Genomic DNA, 27,673 nt, shown 5'->3' with positions numbered 1-27,673 from the left:
GGCCCAGACGCGGCTGGAACGGGGGAGGTCGCCCGGCTGGAGTCGGGGGTCGTCCAGATGTGGCCGGCGTGGAGAAGGCGCCCCTTGTTTTACCTGGGATCATCCAGATGTGCCGGGGCGGGGATTGGAGCCCACCCAGATGTGGAGCCTGGAGGGGGGGCCCGAGTCCGGCCGTGCCTGTGGGCGGGGCTTAAAGCCCCGCCTCCCGTGACGTCACCCGCGTTCTAATTCCCACCGTTGCCACGGGCAACGGCCCCTCCGCTCCTCCCCCAACCCCATCTCTCCCAATTCCAAGCATCTATTGGGCAGGGCTGCTGTCCGTCAACGCTTCTCCGCGCTCTCATTGGTTGCGTGGCGCTTAAGCCCCGCCCCTCCGCCCTGCTTATGCCCCGCGCTCGGCGGAGCCGCCGCGATCGCTGCGGGGCTGGCGGGGCCTGAGGGGACACCGGGGGTGAGCGGGGCCACGGCCGGAGGGTCCCGGGGCACCCCGGGCTGGGGTCGGCACGGGGAAGGGCTGTGGGGTTGTAGGTCGGCGGGATTCTGCTCCCGAAGGAAGTTTGGGGGGGGGGCGGGGGTCGGGTCCCCTTGGCTGGAGCATCTCTGGGAGGGGGATTTTGGATTTGGGGGGCGTTTAGGCTGCGAGGGGAGGGGGGTTTAACCCCCAGCCCCTTCTGGGGTCGCTGTGCGAGGTGGGTTTAAACTCCCCGTGTTTAGGGTGGTTGTGAAAAGGGGTTTTGGAAGGGTTTAAACTCCCCCTCCCCCGTTTAGGATAGCTCTGCAAAGGGAGTTTTGGGGGGTCCCCCCCATTTGTAAAGGGGTTTTCAGAGGGTTTGACTCTGTTTGGTCCCTCTGTTTAAACCTCCCCGTCCCGCTTGGAGTAACTCTTATAAGAGGAGTTTGTAGGGGTTTAAACACCCTTTATAGGATATCTCTGCCGGGGAAGTTTGGGGGAGGGGGTTAAACTCCCTCTTTCCCTTACCTGGAGCAGCTCTTCCCAGCGGGTTTTTTGGGGGGGTTTAAACATCCCCCACTCACGGTCTGGTGGGATTTAACATCCCCCTACCTGGGGTGGCTTTACAAAGGGGCGGGAAGGTCTGTGGGGTTTGTGTCCCCTCTTTTACCTAAATTATTTCAACTGTTGGGGGGGAAGCTGTGGGCTCACATCTGGCCAGATGTTGAGCGCTGGGACGCTTTGCGGCAGAACAGAGCGGGGCTTAGGCGGGGTTTAAGCCCCACTTAGGGCAAGCCTGGGATCTGGACCCCTGTGGGACTGAAGGAGGGGTGGCCGAGCCCCCCGACCCCGCTGAGAGCTCGAGCAGGAGCCCCCCAGCTCCAGCCCCCCGTTCCCAGCCTGTGGATGATGTGGATCATCTCCCATCCCTGGAGATGATGCCCCCCGAGGAGGAGAGCCCGGATGGGGACAGGGGCGGTGGCCTCGTCCTCCTGCACGGCCCGAAGAGCGGCAGCACACGGAAGGTGAGGATGGGGCGGCCCCAAATCCCTGTCCCCATCCACAGGGATGGCTCGTCCCCCTGGATGGGGGCACAGGGACATCGAGCTGGGGTTAGAAATTTTGTTATCGCCCCATGAATAACTCCCTCCCGGCTCCTCATCCCCTAAAACCCCACTCCTGAATCCCGCCTTTCCTGCTGCCTCCATCCCCAAGCTTTCCCAGCGCCTGCTTTTCACCTAATTCCCCGATATTTTGGCTTTTTTTTTTCTTTTTTCCCCCTCCTTCTTTCCCTCGGGAAGCTGATCCAGCCGGGTGCTCGCTATCCATCCCTTCGTTCCCACTGGTGCTTCCTGAGGAGTTTTTTTTTTTTCCTCGGGAGCTGCTCCCAAGGAAAGTTGGGATGTGTGGGACAGAGGGGGCTGATTGCTCTGCCGGCATCGTTGTTTAATTAGGAACGATTGGGATGGAATCAGTGGGAATTGTCCTCAGGCTGCCACCAGCCCCTGATTTCTTGGGGTCAGAGATGTTTTAGAGAGCAGGAAAACGTGGAAAAAATTCAATTTTGGGTCTATTTAAGCATTTTTCCCATTAGCTTTGCCCCCTGAGATCCAATGGGATAAACCAGCAGCCGAGTTAACTCCATAATCTGAGCTCTTCTTGCAAAAAGGTCCCAAAATCTAAAACACCCCTTAAAAATAAATCCCAAATAACCAAAAAAACCAAACTCAGCCAAGCTCTGGAAGGGATTTTTTTTTTTTTCCTTCCCTGGATCAATCTGATCTGGAGTCACTTGAGCCTGGGCTGCAGCTCAAGAGGTTGCAACCTTAAACCAGGTCGGGGTTTAACTCGGGGCCCTGTCTAAAGGGCAGGTGCTGCTGGTGAGGGAAGATTAACAGGAGGGATTTGGGAACTTTTTTTTCCCCAATTTATTCTCTTCGGGTCCAGAGCACAAAGAAAAACATGGAAAATATTGCCAGGAGAACTGGGCAGGGCATCAGCAGCCTCTGTCATAATGTGATTGTTTTTTAATTACAGCAGCAGGACACCTGATCAGCTCTGTTACTTTATTTTTGTTGTTATTGTTGTATAAAAGAAATTATCAGTACAACCCTTTCCTGCTGTTTTTATCACCCTGACAACACCAGGAGCGTGGATCCATATTTGCTCCCTTGCAGGGGATCCTGAATCCTGCTGAAAAAGTGATTTTTAATCCTTTTTTTTTTTTTTTTTTTTTTTTCTGCCAAGTTTTGTGTCCTAGGAGTGAGGACTTAATCCACCTGTTTCCTGCTGGCACCTTGCCCTGACTCTGTGCCTCCCCCACCTCCTCAGGGCACTTTCACTCTCCTAAAATTCAATTTTTAGCTGCAGTTTGTGCTGTTTAAAACCCCCAGATTTTTATTCCCACCCTTGGGTTTATTTTTTTTTTTTCCTTCCTCTTGCTGACTGCATGAACCACCAGTGAGGCCACTTGGGAAATTTAAAACCTTAATCCTCCCCTCATTTGTTCAAAGGCCCTGTGATGTAACCATATTCTCAATAAAAGGTTTTAGAGGTTTTAGCTGCTCCTGTCTCCCACAGAATCCCAGCTCGGAGCCAGGGTGCTCCATGAGATTAATTCCTATGATAGGGAATTTTCTTTCTAAATAGATTTTCAGGGAGTGAAAACCCACTTGTTGTCACTTCCTGCTTATCTTACAGCAGCTCATATTAATTTCCTAAAGGATTCTGGCTGGGAAAAAAAAAAGGAAGGAAATTCTGGATAACCCTGGGGAAAAAAAAAAAAAAAAAAAAAAAAAAAAGGAGAATTTCCAAGCCTGTTTTTGTGTGCGGAGCAGTTCCCTGGCTTTTGTTTTCCTCTCTATCCCACGGGATAATGTGGCTAAAGCAGGGTCACTTGGCCACTTCTCCTGTGCTGGCCCGGCTCAAAAACTTGTGGATCCCAAAGAGGAATAAAAATTCCAGCTGACAGCTCTGGCTCTGTGAAAAATGCTTTAAAGACCGATGTGGTTTTTCTGGCATTAGAACAGGTGCTCAGAGTTATCCCACTCCAGACTTTCCAGCTGCTGGATCATCTGTGCACTTGGAAGCTTCCTGTTTGGAGGAACAACTCCGTGTTAGAAAAAGCTGGTGCAGCTGAGAGGGCATGGAAATAAATCCCTGATTTTTTTTTGGAGTGGGAGGTGTTGTTGGGGTTTAGTGGGAGAAATTTATGGGGTTGAGGTTGGTGCCATGGACCCAGGGGATGGGGTTGGGATCATGGATCGTGGTCCAGCCCTGGGGTCTAACAGCAGGAGGATGTGGAGCTGCTGGAGCAGATCCAGAAAAGGCCATGGAGATGCTCCAAGGGCTGGAGCCAGACTGGGAGAGCTGGGAATGTCCAGCCTGGAGAAGAGGAAGCTCCAGGGAGATCTCGGGGCCCCTTCCAATGCCTAAAGGGGCTCCAGGAGAGCTGGAGAGGGATTTGGGACAAGGATCTGGAGTGCCAGGACACAGGGAATGGCTTTAAACTGGAATAGGGTGAGATGAGCTGGGATATTGGAAAGGAATTCTTCCCTGTGAGGGTGGTGAGGGGCTGGACTGGAATTCCCAGAGAAGCTGTGGCTACCCCATCCCTGGAGGTGTCCAAGGCCAGGTTGGATGGGGCTTGGAGCAACCTGGGATAGTGGAAGGTGTTCCCTGCCCACAGCAGGGGGTGGAATTCCATGATTTTTAAGGTCTCTTCCAACCCAAACTGTTCCATGATTCCGTCTTTCCTTCAGTATCCCTTTTCCCAGCACAAAAGGGTCTCCATGTGTTTTCCCACACCCGTGGCAGCGATCCAGGCTGGCTGGAATCCTGCTTCCCTTCATTCCCTGTCCTTGGGAATGTGTCTCCCTGCAGGTGGGGCCGGCTGTGGAGCTGAGCTCAGCACCAGCTGGTGACTCCTCTTCCCACATTATGGATGTCTGGAGTCTCCATGAAAATTAAACTTCCTCAGTTTCTCTCTGGGCATTCCTCAGCTCCCCTAATTGTGAGGAATCCCAGTGGTGACTCCTTTGTGGCCAGAACTGGTCTTGGACACGGCCCAGCTTGGTCCAGGCTTGGGCAGCTGAGCTGTGGAGCAGCTTCTGGGATCCAGCCAGGTTCTCCCAGTGTCTCCAGCAGCTTTTCCTGCAATTCCTGCTGGGGCTATAACTCCCAGTTATATCCAACCCCTTCCTCGTTTCTCTGGAGAGATGTGGATTTTACTGGCACATTCCTGATCTCTGCCAGCTCTTCCAGAACTGGATCTGCATCTCCATTCCTCTCTTCCTTGAAACTTTTAACAGCACCTCCAAGGATCCCGTTTTTCCCTTCCCACATTTCAATTCGTATCCTTCAGTTTCGCTTTTCCTCTGTTGCTTCCAGCTACCAAGGAGCAGAAGCAATCCCTCCTGTCATGGAATTACCCTTTGGACTTACTGGCTTCCACCTCTCCCTCCAGGTGATTCGGTTTGTGCCCTGTGCTGGGAAACAGGGAGGCTGCGTCCTCCTCTTTGTCACAGGGGTCACAAATCACTCTCGGGGCGTGGCTGTCACCTGAGGCTTCATCTCCTGCGGGTGGGAAGTTCAAAATCCACCCTTGAGCAAACATTCCCTAAGGGCTCCTAATTGCTGCCCTGGATGAGCCCTCTGGAACTGGGAGAGGCTGAGAAGTGGAAAACTCCCTTGAGGCATTCCAAAGGTTCCCTGCAAAGATAAGGTTGGGGAATCCTTGATGTCCCTCCAAGGGGAAGCACTTGGTCTTGATTCCCTCTGGGAAAGGGTCTTATGGGATTTTTTTTCCCTGATGTGGAGAGCCTGGATTTTTGGTTCCATTGTCGCTTCCACAGTGAGGGTGGAACGCGGAGGGATTTCCCCTGATTTTTCTGGGCCTAAAAAAGCCTTTTTCCAAAAGAAAAAATCATAGGATATCAGTTGGAATGGACTCACTGGGATCACAGAGTCCAATTCCTGACCCTAATCCTGCTTTGTCACCTTTGTCAGGTGATAAATGTCAGGGCTGGCCACGCCTCACTCTTTTTCATGGATTTCTGATCCATCATTCCCTGTGTACAAACAAAAGCTGCTGTTCCGTGGCTCCTCCAGAGTTCTGTGCTCATTCTTCCTTTAAAACCTTTAAACCAGGAAGGAAAAGTCTGATTATCTCCAGAGCCACTTCTTAAACCCCCGAATTCCCTTTTCCAGGCGTCCCCAGGTGCACCCCAAAGCCTGGATGAAAGAGCCTCTCTTTCTTCTGACCTTGCAGGAGTGACCTCGAGAGCTTGAGCAAAGAGGAATTCAGTGAGGAAAATCCCTTTTGGAACCTAACAGTGGGATTTTGGTGGGATTCCCTCCCCCCCCCCCGCCCTTTATGTAAGTCGTGTTTAAATCCCTGGAAACTCCGTGGTTTTTAGCTTTCAGCTGGAACTCTGACAGGAGAAGCTTTGGGATCCTTTGAACTGCGGGAAGGTGGAACGCTCTTCCCTTGGCTCCTTGTTTTCTTCATTTATGTTTGGATTTAAAGGTGGCCTTTCATGCTTTCCTGGAGCCAAATTTCCTTCTTGCTGCAGGATTTGTGGAATTACGACATTTCTGTGATGCTCCAGGAACTCCTGCAGATGGGGCTGGGTTGTTCCTCATGGAGTGATGTTTCTATTGATCCATGCAAGCCAGGGATGATTTTTTTGGGATCAGGGCAGAGCCTCTTGAGGGAAGGTGTGCAGCAATCTCCTATTCCTGCACTTTTCCAGCTTTATAAGCGTTGAGGAAAACAAAATGTCTGAAGATCACGGGAAATCCTTGATCTTGAGTTCCTGACTTAACCTCACGAGGCTTTGGGTTTATATCAGGGGCTCCTGGTTTTCCAGCACCTTTTTGCTGCTGGCTTAGGAGCCTGGATAGGGATTGAGAACTTATCCCATTAAATCTGATGGAGAAGCCAGGGGAAAAATAAAAAAAACCCTCACAGCTCCACGAGCAGCTTTAGTGCTTCCCAGCAGGAGAAGTCAAATCAATTTGCTAAATCCTTTCACGGCTCCTGCAGGGAAGAGGTTTTAACCCTCTTGGAATATCTTGTGGAGCCATCCCAGTGTCTTCTGCATCCCACTCCTTTCCTTCCTCCATTACCTGCACTTTCCCTCCAGGCAACGATCTTTATTTTGGGTTTGGATAATCCTTCTACTTGTGCCTTTTCCGTCATCCCACCTGCACTTCCAAGGCCTCTTCCCTGTCTCCACGTGGTTTTCACTCCTTTTCCCCACAAAAATTCCCTTAAAATCCCCTGGCTGCTTCCAAACAAACCTTTGCCAGAGATGGGAAGGACTCCAGGGGGCTGGAATTCGCGGGGAAAGCTTGGAGTCGGAGAAGAGAAAGTTCCTACCGTGTTGAGCTTTGCTTGGATTTCTGTGGCTCTGGAGGCACAGAGAGGGAGCCTGGCACTGTCTCATTTGCATATATTTGGGTAAATTTGCATGTGTTTGTCTCTGGATCTATCAAGCTCCCAGAGGTCTCATCTTGAAATTTGAAATTAAACCTTGAAAATTTAATGAGCACCTTCTCTTTAAATCTTGGCTTGACTTCCTGATGCTTTCCCCTTTTTTCCTCTAATTCCTAGATTTTTATTATTTTTTTTTCCCTAGGGAGCCAACAAGGTGGGTGGATTCCCCCCCAGGACAAATCCAGAAGTGACAATTCTGGATCAAACTTTCCTCTGTTTGCTCCTGAGTGTTTCAGACCCAAGATTTATGCAGCTATTGGGGTGTTTTCCTCAAATCCCACTGCTTTTCCAGAATAATTGGGATCTTGCGCTTCCAGCCTGTTCCTTTCATCAAATTCGTGGATCTCCGTAAAGCGTTAATCCCACTGATTTATGGACCAGCTGGTGTCGCTCTGATTCCTCAGATTCCAAGGGACCAATTAGGAGCTCCAGTCTTTAATGAAAATCCCAAGGCTAATTCCGGACCCTTTTCCAAAGGAAGCAGTGCTTGGTGGACTTCAAATATGAGGAATTAATTTTAAGGAGGCTGAAGTCCATGGAAATGCAAAATTTTCTATTTCCTCTCTGCCAGGTCCCACCGGAGATGTGATCAAGCATTCCACGGAATTATGGAATGGTTTGTGTTGGAAGGGGCATTAAAGATCTCTTTCCATGAGCAGGGACACCTCCTACTATCCCATGTTGCTCCAAATCCCATCCAGCCTGGCCTGGAACAATTCCAGGAGCATCCATAACCTCTCTGGGAAACATGTGCCAAGGCAGGGGTTAGAATGAGATGTTCCTTAAAGTCTCTTCCAATCCAAAACCATTCCCTGATTTTGGGATCTTCCCATGCTTCACAGGCTCAGAACTTTCCATGCTCTTAAACTTCCCAGCTTTGTGCCTTCCCAGCCAGGGATTTTTTTTTTTTTTTTTTTTTAAATCCAGGGATCTTCCAGAGGCTCATTCCACGCCTCTAAATCATCCATCACACCACAGGAATCATCCCCACTTGGGCAGAGCTTTTATGGCCCTGGATTCCGGGATGCTCCTCATGGCAGCCCCATTCCCTGAGGCATCCCGTAATAACCCTTCGAGCCAGAGGGAAATTCGGTGGCTGCTTATTTCCTGAAGTCGGGAATTCAGCGTGTCTTCCCTGTCTGCAGAAATTCCGAGCCGGAGCCGCGGGAAGGATGGAATCAATTTAGTGCTGCGTGCCCCTCGTTCCTGCAGCCCCATGAACTCCCGACTCCCTGAGCTCCGTATCCCGGGGATGGCCTTGGGATCACATTTCCTCCCCAGCTTTGGGGTTGTATTGAGCTCATGTCCAGCCCCCCTGGATCTTGGCTCAGAGCCTGGGAAGGGGACGTGGAATTCCTGTACGGGGCTGAGTTTGGGAAGAGCTCAGGGGAAGAAATCGCTGTTGGTAACACGTGGGATTGGGGAATGAAATGGTTATTCCAAGGGCAGGGGAAGGTCTGGGGGGTGGGAAACTCAACATGACCCAGCCATGTGTGCTCACATCCCAGAAATTCCATGTGTCCTGGGTTCATCCCACAGTGTGGGCAGCAGGAAAAGGGGAATTCTGCCCTTCTGCCCCGCTCAGGTGAGACCTTACCTGGAATTTTGCATCTAGCTGTGGGCTCCAACTGCAGAAGGATGTGGAACTGCTGGAGCAATTCCAGAGGGGGGCACAGAGATGCTTTAAGGGCTGGAGCCAGGCTGGGAGAGCTGGGAATGTCCAGCCTGGAGAAGAGAAGGGTCCAGGGAAACCTCAGAGCCCATTCCAATGCCTGAAGGGGCTCCAGGAGAGCTGGAGAGGGACTTTGGATAAAGGCCTGGAGTGACAGGACACAGGGAATGGCTTTAAACTGGAATAGGGTGAGATTAGATGGGATATTGGGAAGGAATTCTTGACTGTGAGGGTGATGAGGCCCTGGACTGGAATTCCCAGAGAAGCTGTGGCTGCCCCATCCCTGGAAGTGTCCAAGGCCAGTCTGGAGCAGCCTGCGACAGAGGAAGGTGATCCCTGCCCAAGGCAAGGGTTGGAATTCCATGATCCTTAAATTCCTGACCTAAAGCATTCTGTGGCTCTGGGCTCCGAAAGTGCACAGCTTACGGAACCGATGGATTTTTTGAATCCCAAAAGGTGGATTTGGGATGAGACCCTGCCCTTCTCTCTCAGCAGGGCTGTGACCCCTTTGCCCAGACCCAGCGGAGCAAACTCCAGCACCGCCGGGCCCGGATCAACCAGCAGATCAACAAGGAAATGAGGATGAGAGCGGGAGCGGAAAACCTCTTCCGGTGAGTCCTGATCCCCTGAGCATCCCCCTCGCTCTGGAATTCAGTTGGAGGCAGGAACAGAGTCTTGATATCCAAGATTCAGCTGGTGGGAGATGGTTAAAAAAGCAGGATGGGAGCAGATGGGATAATGGGATGGGATAATGATGAATTTGTGGCTGAGGTTGGGCTTGGAATGGAGAGCTCCGGCCTGAAAACCCAGCAGGTGGATCCAGTGGATTTGGAGCTGTTGGAGAGAGTCCAGATGTTCCAAGGGCTGGAGCCCCTCTGCTCTGGAGCCAGGCTGGGAGAGCTGGGAATGTCCAGCTTGGAGGAGAGAAGGATCCAGGGAGATCTCAGAGCTCATTCCAGTGCCTGAAGGGGCTCCAGGAGAGCTGGAGAGGGATTTGGGATAAGAAATGGAGTGAACAGGACACAGGGAATGGCTTCCCACTGCCAGAAGGCAGGGATAGATGGGATATTGGGAAGGAGTTATTCCCTGGGGGGGGGTGTTGATACCCTGGGATGGAATTCCCAGAGAAGCTGTGGCTGCCCCTGGATCCCTGGAAGTCTCCAAGTCTGGGTTGGATGAGGCTTGGAGCAACCTGGGATAGGGAAAAGTCCCTGCCCATGGCAGGGGATGGAACTGGAGGTTTCTGAAGATCCACCCCAAACCATTCCATGAAATCCAGCTTTAGAATGATAAATAGGTCAGAAAATCCCTTCAGGATCGAGCCCAACCATTCCCCCAGCACTGCCAAGGCCAGCACTTGTCCCCAAGTGCCACATCCACAGGGATTTTATCCCAAGAATAACTTTTTTTAGCATCTTCTGTGTTTATCTCATTTTCCCCTAATGTTTTGGAGCACATCCCAGGCTGGGCAGGCAAAATTCCATAAATCTTTTTTTTTTTTTTGAATATAAAAAATTCCATAAATCCATAAATTCCATAAAATATTTAAATGCAGTTTTTTGGGAATATTTTACCAACCTGTTGATTGGGGGTTTTTTTCCAAAATAAAATAAAATAAAATGAACTTTCCACTTTGGAACTGGAATGATCCAACACCAGTGGAGCGTTCCTGTTGCACGTGCAAGAAGGGGATAAAGGTTGATCCATTAAAAAATGGGGGATGAGATCCCACTGCTCCATGCATGCTGCTGTGCCTCATTTAATTAAGGAAAAAAATAAGCCACAGAATCCCAACTTTTGCCTCTCCTGTGTTATATTTAAAAAAAAACAACAAAAAACGGAGGGAAATGTGCTGGCTCAGCAGAAATCAGCCTGGTTCTGGTTGGAATTGGAGCTGCGGGAAGGGGGAGTGAGGAAAAACGGGATGCAAAACACAATTATCAGGGAAATGCACTGAGGGGGCTCTTTTTTTGCTGGCTCAGCGCTCTGGGTGTCCTTTGGAGTGGCCACTTTCCCTCCCTCCCTCCCTCCCTCCTTCCTTCCCTCCCACAAATCCAGCTGAGTAATAAAGTTGATTTCTCAGCATTCCGGTGCTCCAAGCTTATGAAATTTGGGAAATCTTTGGGGGAGGGTAGAAAAAAAGGAATAATCAAGATTGAAATTTAAGGATGAGGAGGAGTGAGGGGATTATGTTGCAAGTCTACAGGTTATTGCTTCAAAATTAAAGATTTGTGGCGTGTGGATAAAATTCCTATGGATCTCTAGCCTGGTGCTGATGGAAAAAAAGCTGTGGATTGTCTGGCCTGGAGCAGTTTGGAGCTGAGTTTGCTGGGATTTTGCCTTTACATTTAAAAACAAACTATCCCAATGCTTGGAAAAAAATAATCCTGTTCATCTTTTCCATGCCTTTTCCTGGAAAAGTTGTCAGGAACGGGGTGTTGGGAAAAAAAAAAATCCATGTGGTGTTTGCTCAGTGGATTTCTTTCCTGGGTAAATAAATGGGAGGAGCCAGAGGAAACCTTTTCCTTGCTTGTTCAAACACTGGGATTGAGTGGAGGAATGGGGGAGATAAAAACGTCCAGGTTTTTGGAAAGAAAGAAAAATTAATCACGAAATAAATCCCAGAAATTCCCCGTGTGGCTCATCCCACAGTGTGGGCAGCAGGAAAAGGGGAATTCTGCCCCTCTGCCCTGCTCAGGTGAGACCCCACCTGGAATTCTGCATCCAGCTCTGGGATCTAACAGCAGGAGGATGTGGAGCTGCTGGAGCAGATCCAGAGGAGGCCACAGAGATCCTCCAAGGACTGGAGCCAGGCTGGGAGAGCTGGGAATGTCCAGCCTAGAGAAGGGAAGGCTCCAGGGAGACCTCAGAGCCCCTTCCAGTGCCTGAAGGGGCTCCAAGAGAGCTGGAGAGGGACTTTGGGACAAGGGATGGAGGGACAGGACACAGGGAATGGCTTTAAAGCGGAATAGGGTAACCTTAGATGGGATATTGGGAAGGAATTCTTGACTGTGAGGGTGATGAGGCCCTGGACTGGAATTCCCAGAGAAGCTGTGGCTGCCCCATCCCTGGAAGTGTCCAAGGCCAGGTTGGATGGGACTTGGAGTGACCTGGGTTAGTGGAAGGTGTCCCTGCCCATGGCAGAGGGGTGGAATTCCATGATTTTTGAAGGTCTCTTCCAACCCAACCCATTCCAGGATTATTTGTTGCGTGTGGCACTTGCAACTACCTCTGGAAAACTTTTACCTGGTAACAGATTCCTGGCAAAATCATGGAGCAGATCCTCCTGGAAACTGTGCTGAGGCACCTGGAGAATAATCAGGGGCCTGCTGAGACCCAAAGAAATTGTTGGCAGCTGGGAACAAGGAGGGAAAACTCTCCTTAATCCGTTTGGGATGAAAATTGGACTGACTGATAAAAAGTGTCCTGGAGGTGTTGGGATGTCTGGGGGATAAATAGGAATTAAATCCTGGTTTATAGGGATTAAACACTGGTTTATATGGAAACACAGGGTGATGCTGCCTGGGGAATTGCAGGAATGCTGAAGGATTTTTCAATGGAAGCAGCCACGGGGATCTTTGGGTGTGCTGTGGTTGGGCTTGTGGTTAATTTAGAATCAAAAAAAATTCCTTGCTCTTGGAAAAACCGGCAAAGGGGAGGCAGGAGGAGACTCTGAACCACCAGAATTTCAAAGAAAAACTCTGGAACTCCTGCTGCTGCCCTGAACCAGGGCTAGGGCAGGACCCAGAGGGATTCAATCCATAAAAAAATCCATGTCAAAGGCGATACTCTGGAAAAGCTGGAGGGAAGCAGTTTCCCGTTGGAGCAGAGCTTGTCCATGGGTTGTTTTCCCTGGATCCCAGCATGGTTCAGCAGCCAGAGCCCCTTTCAGCCCAGGGTTATCTCTCCCTGCTTTCCTTTGGGGGAGATAAGCAGGGAATAATCAGCCTGGGAGCTTGTCCTGCTGGGAACAGCTGGAATCAATCCCTGGTGTTTACAGCTCCTGCCGGGAGCAGGGCAGGAGCTCGCAAATCCTTTCTTTTCTATGAGGATTCTTTGCACCCAAAAATGAGTTTTTCCTCCTCAGATCCCACCATTTATTTGGGATGGGGGAGCACCTGGACTGCTCACAGCCCAAGCTGAACTGGAGGTGAAGCAGGAGTGGGCAAGGGGGAAGGTGGCTCTGGAGCAGGAATTCCTGGAGGCAGCACTGCAGGGAGTTTTGCCTGGGTTCAAACTCTACCTGGATATTCAGACCTCCCTCATCCTGAAAGGCTGGGAGGGCTGGGAATGTCCAGCCTGGAGAAGAGAAAGCTCCAGGGACACCTCAGACCTCCTTCCAGTGCCTAAAGAGGTTCCAGGAGAGATGGAGAGAACTTGGGACAAGGGATGGAGGGACAGGACACAGGGAATGGCTTCCCACTGCCAGGGTTAGATGGGATATTGGGAAGGAATTCTTGGCTGTGAGGGTAGTGATGCCCTGGACTGGAATTCCTAGAGAAACTGTGGCTTCCTGATCCCTGGAAGTGTCCAGGTCCAGGTTGGATGAGGCTTGGAGCAACATGGGATAGTGGAAAGTGTCCCATGGCAGGAGTTGGAATGGGATAACCCTCAGGGATCCCGTCCTACCCAAACCTATCCATCATCACCTGGAGAACCAGAGGCACAGTCCTGTGGGAAGGTTAGGCTCGATGCCCATGGATTGCACCGCTGGATAACTGAGTCTGGAGTGGAAAAAATAAATCCGTGGATGAAAAAGAGGGAAATTTGATCCGTTGGTTTCTTGCAGGGCCACCAGCAACCACAAGGTGAAGGAAACGGTGGCTCTGGAGCTGAGCTACGTCAACTCCAACCTTCAGCTCCTGAAGGAAGAGCTGGAAGAGCTCAACAGCAGCATGGACGTGTATCAGAACGACAGGTGGGTCTGGGAGGAGCAGCCTGTTCCCTTGGGATTTCGTTTTTCCCACTGTTGTGGAATTTTTCTGGGAGCAAGGCCGCTCTCGCCTTGTCCGCCCTTCTCTGTCCCGTGGCCGAGGGTTGGGATGACCTTCAGAGGTTCCCTTCCAAATCAAACCTTTCCATGGCCAGGGACTATGAGGTGGTGGGCTGGAGGATTAGGGAGGGTTTGGGGCCAGAATTCCTGGAAAATTTTCACTCTGGGAATATCAGTGGTTCCCTTCTGTAGCTGCAAGGAGAGAAAAATCAGCTTTTCCTGGGGGATAGTGGGATGTTTTGGGATAGATGAAGCATCCTTTGGACACTGATGTCCCAAAGCAGGAGGAATAGGGAAGAAAGAACCATCTTCCCATCTTCCCTTGTATTGTCCCCATTTCCTGACAATCCCACCAGAGCTCTTCCCAACAGGATACTTTGGTGATGGGAATCACTGTGCCTGGAAGTGTCCAAGAAATGACTGGATGTGGGTGGGATTGGTCACAGGTTGGACTTGGTGATCTTGGAGGTCTTTTCCAGCCTAAATGATTCTGGGATGCTGGGATATTTTTCCTTCTTTCCCTTTCTGAAGTGTCTGGTTGTTGGACGGCCACGTGAGGTGTTGTGTGGGTGACATGGCTGAGGGATGGGATGGGATCCAGAGGGACCTGGATAAGCTCCAGATGAACCTCATTAGGTTCAGCAAAGCCAAGTACAACACCCTGCACCTCGGATGGGGAAATTCCAAACACAAATCCAGGCTGGGGGGCGAAGGGATGGAGCGCAGCCCTGAGGAGAAGGATTTGGGAGAGTTGGTGGGTGAAAAGTTGGAAATGCCTCATCCATGTGCGCTTGCATCCCAGAAACCCCCCGTCCCAGGCTCATCCCACAGAGTAGGCAGCAGGAAAAGGGGGATTCTGCCCCTCCGCCCTGTTCAGGGGAGACCCCACCTGGAATTCTGCATCCAGCTCTGGGGTCCAGCAGCAGAAGGATATGAAGCTGCTGGAGCAGATCCAGAGGAGGCCATGGAGATGTTCCAAGGGATGGAGCCCCTCTGCTCTGGAGCCAGGATGGGAGAGTTGGGAATGTCCAGCCTGGAGAAGAGAAGGATCCAGGGAGACCTCAGAGCTTCTTCCAGTGCCTGAAGGGGCTCCAGGAGAGCTGGAGAGGGACTTGGGACAAGGGATGGAGGGACAGGACACAGGGAATGGCTTCCCACTGCCAGAGGGCAGGGTTAGATGGGATATTGGGAAGGAATTCTTAGCTATGAGGGTGGTGAGACCCTGGAATGGAATTCCCAGAGAAGCTGTGGCTGCCTGATGCCTGGAAGTGTCCAGGTCCAGGTTGGATGGGATTTGGAGCATCCTGGTCCTGTCGAAGGTGTCCCTGCCCATGGTGGTGGGTGAGAATGGATGATCTTTAAAGCCCCTTCCAACCCAAACCATTCCATGATTCCATGTTTCTGTGTCCATCCACGTGCTCTTCCAGGCACATTCCCTGTCAGGGATTCTCAGCTTTCCCAATTTGCCACTTGCTTGCCCTGGTTTGAAAAGAAATCAGGAGCAGCGACAACAACCCCAAACCCTGCCCAGGCCAAACAAAACCCCCTTTGTCCTTTGTTTATTCCAGGCGTTGGATTCCAGCGGAATTCTCGTTAGGGAATGAGCAGAGATGTCTTTCTGCACTAATTATAGCTCCTGGAGCTGTTTGTTTCAAAGGAGAATGTGGGTGCAAATTCCCTGCCTTGCTCTCCAGGTTTTCGTAACTTTCCTTTGCCTCTTTTTCCTCCCCGATTAATGATTAATTAACGAGTTGTCAGAAATTTGGGGGGGGGATAATGAGAAGGGGCTGATGTGCTGGTGAGGGCTTGATCCTGCCTTGCCCACCCAACATCCAGGATTCCTCTGGAAAGCAGGAGCTGGGAAAACAAGATGATTTGGGGAAGGGTTTTTTTGCACCTCTCCTCTTATGCTGCCATTCCCAAATCTTTTTGGGAAGAGCATTTTTCCACGTGGAGTCCTTTAATAGGAGCAGCACAAGCCCAGGGCAAGGAGCTGCTTCCTTTTGATCTCCAACCCACAGGACCCATCCAAGACTTTTAATCCGACCACCAAACAGGTCCTTGTCTTGTTCCAGTGAATCCATCAGCGTTCCCATGATCCCTCTGGGACTCAAGGAGACCAAGGAGCTGGATTTGCTGGTGCCACTCAAGGTGAGCTTTGGGATTTCATTGATTAGTGCTGGGGCAGCTGAAATTCATTTTCCGGTTTGGAAAAGCTGACAAAAAATAAATTCACGGAGAGGAGCTGGACTTAAAACATGGGAAAGTGGGAGGTGAAGACCTGGAGATGCTGGAGAGCAGGAAAGGGAGGAGATGATTACTTAGTATGGGTTTCCTTGTGGGCAGAAGTGGAAGATTCTTAGACAGAATTGTCAGGAATCTCCCTTTAAATCATAAAAATCAGGATTTTCTCCCGTTTCCCAATCCAGGATTTCATCAGTGAACACTATGGAGAAGAGGGTGTCCTGTTTGAAAAGGAAATCAAGGAGTTCATGGAGCTGCGACAGGTTGGTGTCCCTTGGCTTCCACATTTTGGCTCGTCCAGGATCACTCCTTGGAGATGCCACATTTCCTTTGGGAGGCATCCCCTCATCCTTTCTCCAAATTCCACATTTATCCTTGTGTTTCAGGGTGCCGCATTCCCATGCTGGAGCACCTTGGTCTTGGTTTATAGGTTCCAAAATATTACAGGAATTGTTAATTTTCCTTGTCCTCAATGGCCTGCTGACCTACAAATGAGCAGCAATAAAATTTAGAGTACCATTATTATTTATGAGTATTAATTCTCCCCGGGAAAGCTGAAAAACTTCTCTCTCTCCAGGTAGGCCGTGGAGAAGAGGAAATTTAAAGCAGTCTAGGAAATGAGGGGGAAAAATCCTCTTTTTTCCCTAGGATTTATAAAATCAGAATTTCCATGAGTTTTTCCAGCACAAATCCTAGGCTGCTGCTTGCAGCACCCAAACTTTCCCCATGGATGAACCTCAGAATCATGGAATGGGTTTGGGTTGGAAAAGCTCCTAAAAATCATCCAATTCCATTCCCTTCCATGGGCAGGGGCACCTTCCACTGTTCCAGGTTGCTCCAAGCCCCATCCAAACTGGCCTTGGACACTTCCAGGAATGGGGCAGCCACAGCTTCTCTGGGCATTCCAGTTGATCTTCACAGGGAAGAATTTCTTACCAATATCGCGTCTATCCTGCCCTCTGGCAGTGGGAAGCCATTCCCTGTGTCCTGTCCCTTTTCCTAAGTCCCTCTCCAGCCCTCCTGGAGCCCCTTCAGGCACTGGAAGAGGCTCTAAGTTCTCCCTGGAGCCTTCCCTTCTCCAGGTGAACACCCCCAGCTCTCAGTCATTCTTCAAGGCCTCTCAGCCTGTCCCAGGGAGTTTCCTCCTCTTTTCCCATCTGTGTCTCCTCTCCCATTCCGGCAGGCCATGCGCACCCCGAGCCGGAACGAGGCTGGACTGGAACTCCTGATGGAATATTACAACCAGCTCTACTTCCTTGACAGCCGGTTCTTCCCTCCCACCAAAACCTTGGGCATCTTCTTCCACTGGTGGGTGCAGCTTTCCCTATCCCGCCCGGGCGGGGAGGGAGTCAGGATCCAAATTTCCGTGACGGAATCTCTGCCAGGGCTGGGGTGGACACCGGGATCTGGATTTGCGGTTGCGTTGGGTGGGTTCATCTGGGGAGGGAGAGGGAGACACAAATCCCATGGGATGTACCGTGATGGGAATGGTGCCTGCAAGGCCACCTGAGCACTGAAAACCCTTCAGGCTCCACCTGCATCCACGGGGATCATGGAATGGTTTAGGTTGGAAAGGACCTTCAAGATCATCCAGTTCCCAACCCCCTTTCCATGAGCAAGGACACTTTTTGTGGACCATGCCAGGGACACTCTGGGGACCATGAGCAGGGGGTGGGCAGCTGTTGGCTCTTCCCTCCTCCAGGTACGACTCCCTGACGGGGGTCCCGTCCCACCAGAGGGCTCTGGCCTTCGAGAAGGGAAGCGTCCTCTTCAACCTCGGAGCGCTGCACACCCAGATCGGAGCGCGGCAGGACCGCGCCTCCCTGCCCGGCCTCAACCAGGCCATCGATGCCTTCCAGAAGGCAGCTGGTAAGTGGCTTCCTCCTCTTCCTCCTCTTCCCAGGAAGCTTTTCCCAGAGGTGGGAATAATCCTCAGAAGCGCAGGAAGGGGTGGGAGCAGTCGTAGGAAGAGGCGTCTCCAAGGGATCACAAATGGAGCACGAGGTGGCTCCATGTTGGTTGCGTGGGTTGGGAAGAGGAGTCGGGGTGATCCTAGAGCCACCCAAAAGGATGTCCCAGCTGTGAAGAGGAGAGGTGCTGATCCATCTCCCTGCCTGGAACTGGGATCACCCAGGGCTTCAGAGAAGAAATTGGGCACAAGGATGGTTTAGATGGCAAGGGTTGGACCTCAGATCTTCTTACCCACCGCTGATGGAGAGATGTTTGATGTGCTTGGAGGGAAACCTGCCTGATCCCAAAGTTTGATTCTCTTCCTCGCAAGGCTGGTGACTTCCAGGAGCTTTTCTCTCCTCCAGGTGCCTTTAACTACTTGAAGGAAAACTTCTCCAATGCTCCCAGCCTGGACATGAGTGCAGCCTCCCTGACCATGCTGGTGAGGCTGATGGTGGCCCAGGTCCAGGAGTGTGTCTTTGAGAAGATGACCTTGTTGCGTGCCCAGAACGACTTCCTGGCCCGCCTGCAGCTGGCTCAGGAGGCAGCAAGGGTGAGGATTTTGGGAAGAAGAGGATTTGGTGGGATTTTGTGGTCGGCAGAACCTTCCAGGAGAGCAAAACCCGCTGTCTCCATCTCCTGAGGGACATCCTGCATCCCACCTCTTCTCTCTTCCCAGGTGGAAGATGTTTATTCCCTGGTGCACCAGACCATGAGCCAGCCCCACGTCAAGGATTACGTTCCCTTCTCCTGGACCACCATGGTCCAGGTCAAGTCGGAGCATTTCAAAGCCCTCTCCCATTATTTCGCTGCCATCGCCCTCTGCGACTGCCCCGGTGAGTGTCTGGCCTGGAGGGAGCTCTTCCTGCTCATCCAAGCACTAATTCCACATTATCCCTGGGTTTTGGGGTGGGATTCCCAAAAAAAGAGGTTATGAACACAACACCCGAAGTTTCTGGAATGCTCTGAGCTGTGGATCTTCTTTATGGACTCAGAAATTCATCCCCAAGGCAGATTTTCCCATATTTCTGGTTTCCACTGGGAAAAATCTTAAGAAGGGGAGGAAGAAGCTGCTGGAGGGATGTCACCTGCTGTCCCCTTCGGGGCTGGGTGGGGAAACAAGGGTCACCTGCCTGCTGACCTCAGCCCAGCATCCTTTGGGTCACCTTTGGGCCAGCTGAGGGCTTCAAAAATCAAATCTAAATCCAAAAATCGGATTTAGCTTCCTGCCTCATGGATGGATGTCCTGGGAATCTCAGGGTGGTGGCAGCAAGGTACACACGGTTCCAGGGAGTCACTTGGAGCGTGACTTCGAGATGTGACCCTTGATCTCCATCTGTGCCACCACCGACACCCTGGGAGCAATTTTGGGATGGAGCAGAGGATCCGGGGGTGGGAAACAGCTGCCCCTGGTGACTTTTTGGTGCCACCTGGTGACCTTTGGTGTCACCTGGTGGGTGGCTGAGAAGCTTTTTTTGAGGGCTGGCTGCCAAAACCAGCGCTGTGACAGTGACACCAGTGGCTGCCAGACTGTCCTCACACCCTCCCCCGCTCCAGAGCCTGCCCAAAATCTTCCTGGTGCCGTGTGGGTGTTGCAGAAATTGGATTAAGCAAGGAGATGGGAGAGAGGGGGATAATGTGGAGCTGGAAGGGCTAAAAGATCCAAACAGGAGAGGATGATGGTGGAGATGGGGTTCCATGGGGTTCCAAGGGGCAGGGAAAACCTTCCCCCTAAAATTTCTGGTGTTATTAGGCACTGCGGGAAGCAGAAATCTGCAGGAGATGCCTGATTTGGGAATTTTTTGCCTGCTGTTGGGATCTCATGTTCCTGCTCCCACCTCTCCCTTGTCAGAATAAATCTTTCTCTTCCAAAACCAGCTGGGAATAAAATTCCTTACGCTGCAGTTTAATCCCTCAGGGATGCTGACATGGCAGGAGCTGGCACGGGGAGAGCCAGCCCTGGAGCTGCCAGTTCCCAACCCTCTGGATCCCTGTGCTTACCAGGCTTTGGGATCCTCTGTTTGGAGCAACAAAACTCCCTGGAAAATCCCAGGTTGTTTCTTATCCCACGCTGTGTCCAGGGAAAGAGGCTGAAGTGCAACCCTGAGTGAGCCAAAGAGGATTAGGAACAATGTGGGCAAGAAAAAAGGGTTTTAAGAGCCTAGTGTGGGGTTTGGAGAGCCTGGGAGAGATGCATCCATCTCTGTTTTTCCATGGAATTGGAAAATTTCCTTGGTTGCACTGTGGGTTGGAGAAAACGCTCCAGGGAGACCGTAGAGCCCCTTCCAGTGCTTGAAAGAGCTCCTGGAGAATTGGGAGAGGGATTTTGGACAAGGGATGGAGTGCCAGGACACAGGGAATGGCTTCCCACTGCCAGAGGCCAGGGTTAGATGGGATGTTGGGAAGGAATTCTTGGCTGTGAGGGTGGTGAGACCCTGGAATGGAATTCCCAGAGAAGCTGTGGCTGCCCCATTCCTGCAAGTGTCCTGGGCCAGGATGGATGGGGCTTGGTGGGAATCTCCCTGCCTGTGGAAAGGGGTTGGAATTGGATGGTCTTGAAGGTCCCATCCAACCCAAACCATTCCATGATTCCGTGATTGTGTTGTCTCATTCGTCTCCATGTCTGTGAGCTCCCGGTGGGAAAAATCCCAGGGCTTCATTCCCAATCCTGCTTCCACATTGGAGCAAAGGAAGGCAGGAAAGAGGAAAAAGAGCTGTGTTCAGGACAAATCCTGCCCTTAACTTCAGATCCTTGGGATCATCCCTATGCCCATCCACGATTCCTTGCTGGCTGTGATTGGGTGACAGGAAGGTGCTCCCAGGGCCACCTGAATGTGGATGTGGGCTGAGTGGCCCTGACTTCTCCCTGATCCCATCCCCATCCATTTCCTTCCCACAGCTCCCTCGGATGCCGAGCTGCTGGAGCAGGAGAAGGCTTTCCTGCAATTCCACGTCACCATGCCAGAGGGGCCATCACTTCGTGCCCTGCTGCAGGATCCTGAGGAGAGGAGGAAGCTGGGTGAGCACAGATTTCTGGATCCCATCACGGTTCCCACAGATGATGAGTTTTTAGGGGGATCTCTCCATGCAAAGAGGAATTTCTCAGGAAATTTCTTGTCCTGGGAAGCAGGAAAGCATCACAGTCCCCTTGAGGGTGTGAGGGCCAGCTCGTGGTTCTTGTCCCAACCCGTCCAGCTCTGACAGGAAAAATTCCAGGTGTTCCAAGCCAGGTAACATCCCCCAACGCTACGGAGAAATCCATGGGGACACGGAGATCCTGGAAGCTCCTTGGTTTGGGCTGACTTAGCTGGAAAACAAGACACAGCAGATGCTCAGGGGGTGGCTTTCTCAGCTGCAGCGAGTTCTTGGGAGACAAGAACTTCTTCCCATGCGGAATTTCAGCTCCAGGGAAAGAACAGACGCTGCTTATTCAGCTGAAGTCATGTTTTGGCAGCCCCTCCTCCACAGGGCAGCACCAAGAGCAAACTCAGCACTCGGAATTTGGGGTGTTGCCTCCCTCAGGAGCTCTTTTCCCTCCTTGCACACTTCTGGAAGGAGGCAGATTCCACCAGGAATGAGTTTGGCCTCAGCAAAATTCTTCAGGATGCTCAGACGGATTTCACTGGAGACCTCCAAACAAACCCCCAAATCCCAAGTGTTTTATGGTGACCCCACCCCAACCCCATCAGATGTGGTTTGCATCAGCTTTTCCAGCTTTGCCTGATTTTCCTGGGGAAAGCGGGCTCTGTTCAACATTCCTGGTAAAAAATAGATGTGCAGACTGCAAGCTCAGCATGGATTTGGTTTACAGGAAGGGAAAAACTCAGGAGGGGTTGTGGATCTTCATCCCTGGAGATGTCCAAGATCAGGTCAGACAGGGCTTGGAGCAACCTGAGATAGTGGAAGGTGTCCCTCCCTGTGGAAAGGGGCTGGAATGAGATGAACTTTAAGGTCTTTTCCAACGCAAACCATTCCATGATTCTGTTATTACTGTTACTGTTATTATTCCCCATAATTTCACATTTTATAGATTTGATAAAAATTCTCAGCAGGGGGTAGTCCCCTCTCTGTTTTCCATCCAACCCCAAAACATTCCCTGGGTTGATAAGTTCCTCTGCCTGTGGATTCCTGGAGTCTGGAGAAGGCCTCATCTCCCTGGATTCTGTTGCCACCGTGTGTCGTGAACGTGAAATGCCACAGGCACACGTGTTTCCATGAGACACACGGAGAGAGCTTTTCTGGGAGTTTAGCCTTGGATACGGCTGCCTTGGTTGCAGTTGCCCACGGAGGAGAAGCTTGGCGTTGATATCCGTGGGTCACTGGAATTTCAGCTCCTCTTTCCCCGACCACTTCCATTTCCCGAGGGTGGGAACACGTTGAAGGCAAGTGGAGAGGAGCAAAGGGCAGAGGACGGAGAGCAGCGACCTGCAGGACAAGGAAAAGCTTAGCCTAGAAAAAAACAGGGATGTGTTGCACCTTCCCAAGGAGGACGGGGCTGGGTTGTTCTCCGTGTTCCCATTCCTGAGGGATCCGAGGCGATGGAGAGAAGTTAATTTGCTCAGGAGAAGGAGGTTAAGCCTGAGGAGGGACGTCGGGGGTGGTTTTTCAGGAGCATCTGCCAGCTCCCGGCGTCAGGGGAGCGAAGTAGGTCACCCTTCAAGGTCCCTTCCCAGCCCTCCATCGGCTGGGACCGACCCCATTTAGGGCTGGGGAACGTGACTGGGCTGTCCCTGAGTCACAGCGGGGTGGTGGCACCGCTCCTGAAATCCGTGGGCAGCCGAGCGGGAACGGCGCCGGAGCTGCCGCTCCGTCGGGCTCAGCTGCCTCTGCTCCCTCACAGGCAAAGCTCACCTCAAAAAAGCCATCATGAAGCACGAGGAAGCCATGAGGATCCACGGATTGTGCAAGATCCTAAGGAAGATGGATATCCTGCAGGAGGTCCTCTCCTTCGCCCACAAGCGCTCCCTGAGCAAATATTCCGAGATCGACCACGAGGAGGATTTCTTTGAGACGGGAGAGGCTCCGGACATCCATCGTGAGTGGGGGGGTTTTCTGGGATTGTGGGTGGGCAGGGGGTTTGTGGGTGGGGAGTTCTGCTGTGGAGGGGGGTTGGACTGGATGATCTCCGAGTTCCAATCCAAACTATTCCAGGATTTTTGGTCCTGGCTCTTACGGGGTCGCACTGTCCCTCTTTGGGATGGCAGCAGCTGCCCCGGCTGCCTGAGGTCACCCCCTGTCTGTGCTTTTCTCTCCCTCCCGTCAGCCAAAACGCACCAGAAACCCGAAATCAAATCCCCCAACTTCTCCCAGGTGAAGGTGACCGACCTCTTCCACAGGCTGGTATGTACAGCTCCGGGAATGGGAATATCCCGAGGGAGCAGCCGTCTCCTCCTCCTCCCCTGCATGCTCTGCTTGCCTGGATTCCTCCCTCCTGCAGCCTCTTCTCCCTCTCTCCGGTGGTTTTCCAAGGAGGAGGGCTGGGATCTGTCTCTGTGGCACCTAAATGGGTCACAGAGCTCCTCCGGTGACAGGGGAGCAGGCACAGGAAATTTGGGTGGGCTTTTCCCAAGGGACCCTTGGGAAGAAGGGTTTTGGTGGCAGGAGGCACCAGGAGAATCCCACTGGAGTTTTATCCTCGCCCTCTTTAGGTTTTTGGGGTCCTGGGGAGCCGGACTGGGTTTCAGGACAGTGGTGGGATCTGTGGTGGGGTCATCCATCCTGAGTACCCCAGGGCAGGCAGGAATATCCTGCTCCTGTGGAAATGGAAAAGCAGGAAAAAGAGGGGAAAAACAGGAAAGAATGGGGGAAAAGTGCCCCTGAAATGGTGACCTGTCCCACCACCCTGCTCCTGGACCAACCCCTGGTGGCATCCCACAGATCCAGACAGCTTCAGCTCCCATTATCTCTTCCTGGATGATGGGACTGTTTCCCTGCCAAACACAGGATTTCTCCCTCTGCCCCCTCCCCGTCCCTGGAATTGGGTTTTTTACGAGGCTGCACAATTCCAGGGGAGTTGAAAAGGTGCTTTCCGTGTTTCTGCCTCCTCCCAGGGCCCCCTCTCCGTGTTCTCAGCCAAGAACAAGTGGTATCCAGCTCGGAGGGTCCACCTGATGAGAGGAGAGAACGGATTTGGGTTCACCCTGCGAGGAGACTCCCCCGTCCTCATTGCTGGGGTCATCCCGGGGGGCTGCGCTGCTGTGAGTATCCCTAATTCTGGCTAATCCCATGGGAATGCTGCCTGCAGGAGTTCCAGGTGTTTTTAGGTCTTAAAACGGTCCAGGAGGAGACTCATCCCTGCTGGAGCTCAGGCTGGGGTTTGCAGGTGGGCGTCATGAAATGATTAATTTTTAGGAGATAGCTAAGGAGAAAACATGGAATTTTGCTCAGTTTTTAACTGCTGGAAGCCCATCCAGCTCCCTTGTCCCTCGTGTTGGGGTGTGACAGTGGCTGATAGCACGCCCAAAAAACAGGAGCAGCTTTGTTTTCCATCAGAGGACGCTGGAGAATCCTGGTGGGCTGCCCTAAGGGTCTCCCTGATCCCTCAATACCAACCCATCCATCCAGATCCCAGCGTCTCTTGGACAACACTTTCCTTAGCAGCAGGAACACATCCCTCTGTGGAAGAATCAGATCTCCCCAAAAATTGGGATGTGGACCAGATATGGTCCATATCTGGAGCAGAGTTGTGTCTTCTCCTCAGCCTGGAGAAGAGAAGGCTCCAGGGAGACCTCGGACTCCCTTCCAGTGCCTAAAGGGGTTCCAGGAGAGCTGGAGAGGGACTTGGGACAAGGGATGGACTTCCAGGATGAGGGGGAATGGCGTCCCAATGCCAGAGGGCAGAGTTAGATGGGTATTGGGAAGAAATTCTTGGATGTGAGGGTGGTGAGGCCTTGGCAGAAGTTGCCCAGAGAAGCTGTGGCTGCCCCTGGATCCCTGGAAGTGTCCAAGGAGCAACCTGGGATAGTGATAAGTGTTTCTGGTGGGACTGGACGATCTTGAAGGTCCCTTCCAAAGCATTCCAAGATTCTCTGATGATCTGTAGGAATGCATTTCCCACACCCAGCAAGTGTTTTCCATGTAGGGGAAAGTTTAAGGCTCATCCCTTGCATTTCTTGTAAGGAAAAGATCCCAGAAACTTGGATACCCTCCTGACAGGGATTGGCTCAGTGCCAAGAGGGAAGCATCTATTGAACCTTTTCACCGTCCTTCAAATCCTGTACTTCTCTCTATTGGCAGCAAGCCAAACTGTCCCTCCCAAAACATTCAGTATTTGGGAAGGAGCCCAAAGGAAGTAAAGGGCTTTTTGGAGTGCTTCTAGCAGGGTGTCAGAGGTTTTCTCGGACACCTGTGTGCGGCTTTTCTTTTCTTTTCTGTAATGTTTGTTATTTTGATATTTTTCATTTATTAAACATTTTGCTTTACAAAACCTCTGAAGAGCAGTCTCGCTGAAATTATTTTAATCTGCAAGGGCTGGACCGTCAGAGTTTGATACATTTATACCTATAAAATCCGGCCGCGTGCAAACCTGTATCAACGATCCATGCGTGTTTTCCCTCCTTCCCTGCAGGAAGCCGGGCTGAAGGAGGGGGACTACATCATCTCCGTGAATGGCAAGGACTGCAAGTGGTCCAAGCACGCCGAGGTTGTCCAGCTGCTGAAGAGCACCGGGAAGGAAGGGGTGGACATTGGAGTCATCACCCTGCAGGGCTCGGAATGTCCCAAAGCCGTAAGTCCCATCCCGCGGGAAACCACGGAATTCCTTGGAGCTCTGTGTGCTGCTCTGGCTTCACTCCCCTTCTCCGCCTTTCCCCGACCAGGTGGACAGGAGGGCAGCAGTGATGTCCTCGGGGTCTGGGATGCTGAAGAGCAACAAGGAGAACAGCAGGAAGAGCCTGATGAACAGCAAGAGCGCCAGCACGCTCCTGGTGTGGAGCAAGAAGAGCAAGAGGAGCAAGAAGAGCACCTACAGCGGTGTCCCCTTCACCGCCGTGGGGGACAACGAGGCCATGTACTGACCGTGCTCTCCGTGGTGTCCCCTGAGCTCCAGGACTGGCTGCCCGGGAAGTTTCCCAATTCCTGGCTGGGCTGTGAGGACTTCCCAGAACCTGGGAATGCGCCACTGGTCGGATCCGCGCCGAGAGGTGAGCGAGGCACCTGCACCTCCCAGCTCCTGTGTCCAACAATCCCTTCAATCTGGGGGAAAATGTTTATTGTTTATTTTGGGATTTTTTTTTTCTTCTCTTTTTTTTTCTCTGGAGGGGATCGGGGGGAGCTGTGCTAAAGCAGGGCCTGGTTTGTGTCTTCTGCTTGGCCAAAGCCAGCCCCAGCCATTAAAGCAAAAGTGTCACCTTCTGTAGCATCTCCTGGGCTTTCTCTGGCAAGGTACAAGATGGAACAGCTCTCCAAGAGCTGCTGGAGGAGCTGAACCCTTCAGCTGAATCCTTCCAGACTCCCCTTTTTGGGAGAGGGTGCAGCGTGGACATCGATGACTTGTGGTGATCCCATCACAGGGTCCAACCCAGGCAGCATCTCCCAGTTGGGGTTATCCCAACAAAACAGGATGGTTTGACCATTTTTAGTACTTTTGGGGTGTTTTTTGGGCGGGAATGAAACCCCAGCTTGGCTCAGAAAATCCAGGCCAGCTGCCAAGCCAGATCCTTTGGAAGAAAAGGGAAGGATTTAACATGCATTTGTTGTCTGGCTTTTTTTTTTTAATCAGGAGATGTGGATTGCCCTAAATATTCTGTGAGGAGATTAATAGCTAAGAGCCTTTGGGGGGGGTTATTTTTCCTGGGAGGAGATTAAAATTCCAGGAAGATATCTCCTCCAGATTATTAAACTCCTAAATTTGTGCTACTGTTGGATCTTGCACATGTTGCTAATTCCCTAACACTGCTGTCAGCATTCCTGGGCTGGCCTGATGGATTCAGGCACCTTGGTAATTGTCCTGGAAATGCTGGGAGTCTCCGGATCCGCAAAACAGATCGGCAAAATTTCCTCCATCCTGTTTCTGCCCGGCGCGTTATTTTTTCTGAAGGCTGAGGAGCTGTCTGGTCTTCAGTGTTTGGATGATCTCAGGAGGCAGAAAATTCCCTTGGGAGAGATGGGATTGTATTTTTGTACTTTTTAAGGAATTTTTAAGGGTGGTTTGAAGGAGCAATGGAATCTTGCTGCCACAGCATCCCCTGGGGTTGTGACTTCTTCTAGTGGCTCCTCATCCATTTTCCAAACTCTAAACCCTGATTTTACTTAAGGAAAACCTCCTGTTAAAACACCAGGCTGGACAGGATTGGAACAACCTGGGATAGCGGAAGTTGTCCCGTGGCAGGGGGTGAGACAGGATGGGCTTCACGATCCCACCCAAGCCAACCCATCCTGGGATTTTATGAGCTCGAGGAAGGGTTTTTAGCTCTGCTGTTGGCCAAGAGGCCTCTCCATATATCCTGAGGCATCCCCACACCGGATTCCGGATCCGCCTTCCAGCACGGGGCCATCTGTAGCTGCCAGGCTTCCCACGTCATCTTCCCGGCTGCTCGGCGTGGGAGAGGGGAGGAAAGGAGGGGGTGGGGTCGCGGAAAAGGCCACCTTGCCCTTAAAACATCCTGGCAGATTTCTTCCCACCACCCTAAAAACGTGGGATGCCACCACAGACAGCTCTGAGCCGGAGAGGGATTTATTCCAGAGAAGCCGTCGCGTTCCACCCGCGTCGCCCAACCCCAGCGTTCTGTTTTGTGGGATTGGGATAATTTCCCTAATTCCGGGGGTTTATTTTGTTGGTTTTGTTTGTTGTTTTTTTTTTTTTTTTTTTTAATTTGTACATGGACTCTCACCTTTTATGGAATAAAAAGCACTGATTCAATTCCA

At 51.7% G+C, this 27,673-nt stretch overlaps 1 protein-coding gene across 1 annotated transcript; it reads left to right on the top strand.

Moving 5' to 3' along the window:
• The first annotated feature begins 589 nt into the window (after window positions 1-589).
• Window positions 590-27,673, top strand: RHPN1 (rhophilin Rho GTPase binding protein 1). Its single transcript, XM_066209413.1, has 15 exons — window positions 590-1,476; window positions 9,118-9,233; window positions 13,412-13,540; window positions 15,691-15,766; window positions 16,045-16,122; window positions 17,043-17,167; window positions 17,562-17,728; window positions 18,175-18,362; window positions 18,489-18,645; window positions 20,709-20,828; window positions 22,650-22,844; window positions 23,073-23,149; window positions 23,860-24,006; window positions 25,377-25,535; window positions 25,627-27,673. The coding sequence occupies exons 1-15, from the start codon at window positions 1,387-1,389 to the stop codon at window positions 25,822-25,824; spliced, it is 2,022 nt and encodes a 673-aa protein (XP_066065510.1). The 5' UTR covers window positions 590-1,386; the 3' UTR covers window positions 25,825-27,673.

Source organism: Chamaea fasciata, unplaced genomic scaffold, assembly GCF_029207755.1.
Source record: "Chamaea fasciata isolate MVZ Bird 193981 ecotype frontalis unplaced genomic scaffold, bChaFas1.0.hap1 SCAF_1, whole genome shotgun sequence".
In the NCBI taxonomy this organism is placed as follows: domain Eukaryota; kingdom Metazoa; phylum Chordata; class Aves; order Passeriformes; family Sylviidae; genus Chamaea; species Chamaea fasciata.
The sequence above is the reverse complement of the archived record's forward strand: the minus strand, read 5'-3'. Positions and strand labels throughout refer to the sequence as shown.